At 47.2% G+C, this 8,618-nt stretch overlaps 1 protein-coding gene across 1 annotated transcript; it reads left to right on the forward strand.

Annotated features, from left to right (window-relative positions):
* Positions 1-7,803: 7,803 nt before the first annotated feature.
* Positions 7,804-8,310, forward strand: qrfp (pyroglutamylated RFamide peptide). The gene has a single exon (XM_067411201.1). It carries the CDS (start codon positions 7,804-7,806, stop codon positions 8,308-8,310), a length of 507 nt encoding a protein of 168 aa, XP_067267302.1.
* Positions 8,311-8,618: the final 308 nt, after the last annotated feature.

Raw genomic sequence — 8,618 nt, forward strand, 5'->3', positions numbered from 1 at the left:
GCTTTCTTACCGTCCCGACGATAACCGATGATATATGGGGCCGGACAGAAGGCTTGTTTGAGATGAGCAAATTCTGCGCAGAACCGATCACCGGTGATCACCGCGAGATGCATGCCGGTTAGAAATGTGTCCGAGGGTGGGCCGCCTTGCTCTGATGTCATGCCGACGTGTGTCAAAAACCTCTCGCGAGGGCGAGGCGGCCTCATCGGATTCTGCAGTCGAGCGCAGTTGCTCTCCACCGACTGCGCTGACCAAAAGCACGATGGGAAACGACTTGCTGACGACACAGCTTAAAGCTTATTGGTTTAAACAACCATGATGTATTGATTATGTTTGATTTTAATACTCTAATACCATGTTTTTATGTGTATAACTTATGTGTGAATAGTCCTGACAGTGCGATCTCTGTGAGTTATGTGATAGTTATCAGATTTATAAAAATATATAAAAACATGTCTGTAATTAAAATAAAAAATTATTGATCCACACATCTTTCGAATGAAAATAAATAACAAGTACTTTAGGTGTATTGTTCATTATGTTTATATGCATATAAAAAGAAACAGAACTTAAATTACATCAAGTTTATCAGCAAAAAAGCGCGAGTGTGAATCCCGCGATATCCGCCTTTGATCTCGTAGGTGTCTGATCCTCTTCATCCACTTTGAGAACAGAGAACTGTCCGTCTTGCCTGCACTTTTTTCACTCCTCCCCTTACTGCAGCCGCCTACTCTCGGCTACATTTCAGGCGAGGCTAGGCGCATCTCAAACAAGCCTAGAGTTTCTCCCGTCCCGGCCTTCATCCTCCCGTCTCGCGGCACCGTCATTTGTCGACTCGACAACAGTCCGGCAGTACGTGCCCAATGAGTGTAATTTGTCGTGTATGCTTATGTTATAATTAGTAGGTAGCCCACAGTAACCCTCTAACGTGATTCTTTTGTTTATATGCACCAGTATGTTTGACTCATTAGACAAGTAAGTTGAGACGGCAGCTCTCGCGAATGGGTGTGGTTTCAGCGCCGACAGCGGACACGCCCCCAGCATTTGAGAGCAGAGAGCGCTGCCTATTTTTTCGAGATTTTGATAACTTATTTCATTTACTTGCAGATTTTTTTAATCCTTCAAATTTGGCTGGGTGGTTAATAACACATTTTTCTGTGGTGTGACAAACTCACTTTATAATGACTTTACAGGGACTTTAAGTAACTAGGCTAATTACATTTAATCAAATACTTTACACCACTGCATAAATATTTTTTCAAACATCTTTCAAGTTGTATATTGTACCTTGCTCATTAAATGTACAATAAAATCTAACTATTGTATAAAAGTGTTTAATAACACAAAATAAATAATTATTTCATACATTTTTTTTATCATTCCATGTTCTAAAAGCTCACAACCCTGCTGATGTCCCAGACATTCCAATATAGTCTACACAAATAAAAATTTTAGTCTAAAGTCTTTGATACACTTTATTATATACACCAATCAGGCATAACATTATGACCACCTTCCAAATATTGTGTTGGTCCCCCTTTTGCTGCCAAAACATAGACTACACTAGACCCCTGAAGGTGTGCTGTGGTATCTGGCACCAAGATGTTAGCAGCAGATCCTTTAAGTCCTGTAAGTTGCGAGGTGGGGCCTCCACGGATCGGACATGTTTGTTCAGCACATCCCACAGATGCTCGATTGCTCAAACCATTCCTGAACCATTTTTGCTTTGTGGCAGGGCGCATTATCCTGCTGAAAGAGGCCACAGCCACCAGGGAATACCATTTCCATGAAAGGGTGTACATGGTCTGCAACAATGCTTAGGTAGGTGGTACATGTACAAGTACAAGTAACATCCACATGGATGGCAAAACCCAAGGTTTCCCAGCAGAACATTGCCCAAAGCATCACATTGCCTCCGCTATCTTGTCTTCTTCCCATATTGCATCCTGGTGCCATGTGTTCCCCAGGTAAGCGACGCACATGCACACGGCCATCCACGTGATGTAAAAGAAAACGTTCTTCCATTGCTCCGTGGTCCAGTTCTCATGCTCACATGCCCACTGTTGGCGCTTTTGGCAGTGGACAGCATGGGCACCCTGACTGGTCTGCGGCTATGCAGCCCCATACGCAACAAACTGCAATGCACTCTGTATTCTGACATCTTTCTTTCAGAACCAGCATTAACTTCTTGAGCAATTTGAGCCACAGTAGCTCGTCTGTTGGATCGAACCACACAGGCTTGCCTTCGCTCCCCACGTGCAGCAATGAGCCTTGGCCACCCATTACCCTGTCGCCGGTTCACCACAGTTTCTTCCTTGGACCACTTTTGATAGATACTGACCACTGCCCGGGAACACCCCACAAGAGCTGCAGTTTTCAAACTCACTCAAATCCTTACTGTGGCGAGGGGGGCGTGGTTTAGTGGGGTCTGCAACAGGAGGGAGTGTTTGGGGATGTGCGGTGATTGAACGGGTTGAATGTAAATCACGAACACCTGTTTCTCGTTCCAGTAATTGGCGTGGAGAGAGGATAAAACGCCAGGGGAAGCAGGAGCGTGTGAGAGAGAGAGGGACTGCTGACAGACCGACTGAGTGAGCTGTGCTCGTTGTATGGAGTGAAGCCCGTCCTTGGATGTGGAATTATTATAGTCTTTTTGTTTATGTGTTTGATATTTTTCTCTGGTGAGAATAAAGTCTGTCAGCAGCCCAAAGCCGATCCCTGTCCTCTTCCTTCCCATTACACAAGAACCTCCGTTACACTGGTGCCGAAACCCGGGAAGGAAGACGGAAGCCGCCGCCATGCAGGCAACCTCCGCCGCTGGGACGCCGTTTGCGGACATCATCGCATCCCTCGTGGCCCTCCATCAAGAGCAACATCGGGCCCTGCTAGATCTCCGTAAGGATCAGGAGCGCCGCTTCGAGGCGATCGTCCAGGGCCAGCAGGAGGACCGCGAGAGGTTCCGGAGCTGGATAGACCGGGAGGTTCCCGCGGAGACCAGCGCAGCAGCTGCTGGCCCCTTCCCGCTGCCACTACAGAAGATGGGCCCGCAAGATGACCCGGAGGCCTTCCTGGACCTGTTTGAAAAGTCTGCCGAGGTGTCAGGTTGGCCCCGGGACCAGTGGCCCATGCGGCTCGTCCCGCTGCTTTCGGGCGAGTTGCAGGTGGCAGCACAGCAGCTGCCCATCCAGAACCTCCTGGTCTTCAACGACCTCAAGAGGGCCATCCTACAGCGGGTCGGCCGCTCCCCCGAGCAGCATCGTCAGCGCTTCCGGTCCTTGGAGTTGGGGGAGGCGGGCCGGCCCTTCGTGTTGGTCCAACAGCTCCGGGACTCATGCCGCAAATGGCTGATGGCCGACGGAGGCTACGTGGAGCAGATGATCGATCGCGTGGTGCTGGAACAGTTCACCACTCGGCTCCCGAAGAAGACCACCGAGTGGGTCCAGTGCCACCGGCCCACGTCGCTGGATTCCGCCATCCAATTGGCGGAGGACCACTTGGTGGCTTGCCCAGGGGTCGGCGAACCCCTGCCATCTGTTTCTCTCTCTCCCTCTCTTCCTCCCCTCTCTCTCTCGAAACCTATCCCTCTACCTAGGTCCCGTCTGCCCGGCCCGCCTCGTGTTCCGCCCCGGGGGCGGGGTGGAACGGATACTCGGCAGTTTGTGGCGCCAAGAGCCGGGCTGGACCCCGCGCCTGCTTCTCCCCTCTCTCCACGCCAGTCATTCGGCCCGTTCTCCGCCACTGGAGCGGCGGGCAGGTCTGGGCCGGCCTGTTGGCGTTGCGGGGACCCGGATCACTTCATAGACTGGTGTCCAGTGATGGAGGTGGGGACATTGATCCGGGTCCCGGACGACCTGCAGGTCGCCCCCGGTCAAGCTGGTCAGTACCAGATACCAGTGAGTATCAAGGGGGGTACATATCAGGCTTTGGTGGACTCAGGTTGTAACCAAACCTCCGTGCATCAAAGCCTGATTTCATCCGGGGCACTGGATACAGGCCGCGTGGTTAAGGTACGGTGTGTGCACGGGGATATCGTGAGTTATCCATTGGTGTCAGTCAGGATTCTATTTAGGGGTCAAAAGCATAGTGTGGAGGTGGCAGTTAATCCGCACCTCCGGCACCCGATAATTTTGGGGACGAATTGGCCCGCATTTAATAAATTATTGGGACATTTATGCTCGGGTGCCTCTTGGAGTAAATGTGCGCGGGGAAAGGAAGTGCGTGTGCAGGCGGGGGAGACTGACCGGGGACCAGTGGTGACTGCCTCAGGGGAACAGAGCGGGATCGGGAGACTGATTCTCTCGGACCGTGATGATTTCCCCCTGGAGCAGTCTCACGATGACACGCTGAAAAAATGCGTTTGAGAGGGTCAGCATGATCGACGGTCAGCCTCTCCAGCCTGGACGACCACTGTCTTATCCCTATTTTGCGATTATTAAAGATATGTTGTATCAAGTGACCCAAGACACTCAGTCAAAAGAGGATACAACCCAGTTATTAGTACCAAAGAGCCGCAGGGAAATGCTTTTCCATGCGACTCACTCTAACCCAATGGCTGGACACTTAGGACAAACAGCGACACTAAATCGCTTCTTCTTACACCGATTCTTTTGGCCGGGCATTCACGAGAACGTGTGGTGGTGCGCGTCTTGTCGTGAATGTCAGCTGGTAAATCCCCCGGCCACTCCAAAAGCGCCTTTGCGCCCCCTTCCATTAATGCAGGTCCCCTTCGAACGAATTGGCATGGACCTCATCGGGCCATTAGAGCGATCAGCGAGAGGGCATCGTTTTGCATTAGTCATTGTGGATTATGCAACACGATATCCAGAAGCAGTGGCTCTCCGCAACATTTCCGCTAAGAGTGTTGCGGACGCCCTCTTCAGTTTAATCTCCCGAGTGGGGGATTCCGAAAGAAATCCTCACTGATCAAGGCACGGCGTTTATGTCACGTACGCTACGCAAACTGTACGAATTGTTGGGCATTAAATTGATTCGAACCAGCGTCTTTCACCCACAAACGGACGGGTTGGTCGAACGTTTTAATCGCACGCTTAAATCCATGATTCGTAAGTTCGTTCAAGAAGACGCCAAAAATTGGGATAAATGGTTGGAACCCCTGTTGTTCGCTGTGCGAGAGGTCCCGCAAGCCTCCACTGCGTATGCGGCTGCCTATCTGGATCACATTATTATTTTTAGTAACGATTGGCAGCGGCATATGCAGCATTTGAGGGCTGTCCTGAGGTCGCTGAGAAGAGCTGGGCTCACGGCCAACCCGAAGAAGTGCGCAATTGGGCGCGTGGAAGTAAGGTATCTGGGCTTCCACTTGGGATATGGACAGGTGCGTCCCCAAATTGATAAGACAGCAGCGGTTGCAACCTGTCCGCGTCCCAAGACCAAAAAGGAGGTCAGCTCCCCGGCCTGAGTCGGGCGGTGGGGGTATGTGGCGAGGGGGGCGTGGTTTAGCGGGGTCTGCAACAGGAGGGAGTGTTTGGGGATGTGCGGTGATTGAACGGGTTGAATGTAAATCACGGACACCTGTTTCTCGTTCCAATAATTGGCGTGGAGAGAGGATAAAACGGCAGGAGAAGCAGGAGCGTGTGAGAGAGAGAGGGACTGCTGACAGACCGACTGAGTGAGCTGTGCTCGTTGTATGGAGTGAAGCCCGTCCTTGGATGTGGAATTATTGAGTGTGTGTTGCACCGTCTTTTTGTTTATGTGTTTGATATTTTTCTCTGGTGAGAATAAAGTCTGTCAGCAGCCCAAAGCCGATCCTTGTCCTCTTCCTTCCCATTACACAAGAACCTCCGTTACACTTACGCATTCCCTTTTTTCCTGCTTCTAACACATCAAAATGTTCACTTGCTTCCCAATATATCCCAGCCACAAAAGCTGCTATGATAAAGAGATAATCAGTGATAATCCTGTCAGTGGTCAATCACAGCTTGTAATATTTAACTGTATTGCTAAATTCCTTTTAGAGAGCATGTCCTGATAGGAATGCTTTTGGACCAGTCAGTGAGCTCAGCAAATCTGTCAAAACTTGAATGTTGGCTTGAAAAAGCTCTGTCTGAAAGTTAACAAATGCTTAAAGGTTATACATAGATAGACAGATGGGTTTCTAAGGTGTTAATAGAATGTTCTGGAAGGTTACTAAGGTCTTCTAAGTGAATGCTTGGTGGTTGTTATAGTGTTTCCAAGTGATTTTTTTTTTCCATTTCAAATCTGTTTTCTGTCAGAATATAAGTATTGCCTTTGATAAAGAACTTAACTTCTCAACCATAAACAATATGCGTAGTATAAATACAATCCAGACATCTGTGTCACCGTTTCCCACCATTTACAAATATGATGACTTCTCTCCAATGGTCACATGGAAGAATCTTGGAGGAAGCAGTAAGCATTTGTTTGCTTAATGTTTTATTAATACTATGCATCAGAAATTTTCTTTATACTTCATTTTAGTGAAGTAGGCATATTTGTAAGTAGGAGTTATGGTGTTGCTAAGCTGTTGTCAAGGTGTTAAGTGGTTTCTTAAATATTGCAGTTGCTAGGCTGATATACACTGTCAGGAAAAAAAAAGGAAAAATTGATTCTTTAGGAGTACAACAGCTTTGCACAGGACCATTCTAACTTGGCCTAATGATCTAAACTTTAACAACCATTCATTTTGTTTCCATCTCAGTCTAGGGGTCAGGAGGGAAGGTAACAGAGGAAAAGAAAATGTGATGATATCAAACACAAAGATAAAAGATATGGGAAGAACACACTTCACACAGTCTCAGAGTGAAAACATGGCCAAGTAATAAATAAAACATAAGCTAACTAAGGTTTAGAAAATCCACCTACCCTGCGCAAAAACAAAGATGAAAAACAACAACAACAAAAACATAAAAATCCTCTTTCTCTCTTGTCAAAAACATGTGTCATACACAATAAAAAGGCATCAAACACCAAAAGCTAACTGTAAATATAGATAATAAAATTGATACAATACCTTATAATTACCCACAAGTAAAGCTTTAAGGCAGAGTAAATTGAGTTAATGAAGGATACAATACTTTTTAGTTACGAGGATAAAATGGTAAGCAACACTAATGAAAGGCTGCTGGCACAGAACTAACAAGTACAGGACCCACTCCTAACTCAAAGTTATCAGCAAGGGCTCTCACTTCAGCATGCACAGACAAACAGTTTTCAGTCTAAGGCTGGAGAGAAGTTTTCCTCAGCATAGCATTTTCTGAGTGCTCCATTTATTCTCCTCTGCTCCGTCTCAGGCATGCTCATGGCAAGTTGCATATGGTGGTAATTAACCTGAACGAGAGAGTGATGGAGAGAAGCGGAGGAGAGCATATTATAATCAGAACACCATGGGATGTAACACACTAACCATGAGGAGACAACAGCAAAATTCTTCCTGATATTTCTCAAACCTCTTGGTGAGGTACAAACTTGAGGCTTTGTGTGTTAGATTGCATGTGTGCCCATTTTTCAGTAATTGTCCACTTCACTCTCCCAGTTAAGCTGACTGTGTATCCTAGTTAAAGGAATTTTGATGACATTGTGGAGATGGTCTTGTGCGTCACATGTATGTTTTAACTAATCAACGAACAGCTGTCTAGTCATTGACAATGGGCAAATCTAGCATGTGTAGGGTATTTAAAGAAGCTACAAGCAGATGGCTTGATGGATGAAGATTCAGAACTCTGCAAGGTAAGTCTTAAAATTGGTTTGATGTGAAAAAATTAGGTCAGTTAAGGATGATGTTTGTCTCTTTTTAGATCAACTCAATTATTTCTTAAATTTCAGATGAAATTCCAGGTTTACCATCTCTCCTCCACTCTAAAAACCACAGTATTCTTTTTGCTGGTGCTACTGATTCAGCCTCCCAGAGGTCTAATGCTGCCACACCATCCCATGGTTTATCTGCCTACACTGGACAACCCTGAGTGGGAAGGATCAATGCTCCAGCTTCAGGCTTCACTGGGAGGTCCAGATGGCAGGCCAGTGGTGGAGCTCCAGCCCTGGGCTCTGATTCAGGACCCGGAACCTGAGGAGCTTCTGGAGAGGGTGAAGGCAGAACTGGGATGGGGACAAAGGGGCATGGTGAAGGACCAGAAGAGAGAGGAGCTTGGACGGAGGCCCATGGGGACATTCCCAGACAACCATATAGTGTCTGTGCCATATCCAAAGGGGGGAGAAATAGAAGAAGAGGGTGGAGAGAAGCGGAATGAGGCGCTCACTTCCATTGCAGGAGGTTTGCAAGCCTTCAGCAGACAGAAAGGAGGATTTGGCTTTAGATTTGGCAGAAAGTGAAGTGGAAGATGTCTGTAAGTGTGTGTGTGTGTGTGTGTGTGTGTGTGTGTGTGTGTGTGAGAGAGAGAGAGAGAGAGAGAGAGAGAGAGAGAGAGAGAGAGAGAGTTAGAGGGAGTGTGTAACTTAGCTGTACTTTGGAGACAAAGTATAAAAAAGAGGGGAGGGGTGCGCTAATAAAAAAATGTCAACCATGTAGATAAGAGAAACAGAAATTGTTTTTCATGGGGAAAAATGCAAACTATATGACACTTATTAAAAATTGTTAAATATTCTGCAGTCCTCACTTATTTGTCTACAAAACATCATTC

Source organism: Chanodichthys erythropterus, chromosome 15 (assembly GCF_024489055.1).
Source record: "Chanodichthys erythropterus isolate Z2021 chromosome 15, ASM2448905v1, whole genome shotgun sequence".
Classification (NCBI taxonomy): Eukaryota; Metazoa; Chordata; class Actinopteri; order Cypriniformes; family Xenocyprididae; genus Chanodichthys; species Chanodichthys erythropterus.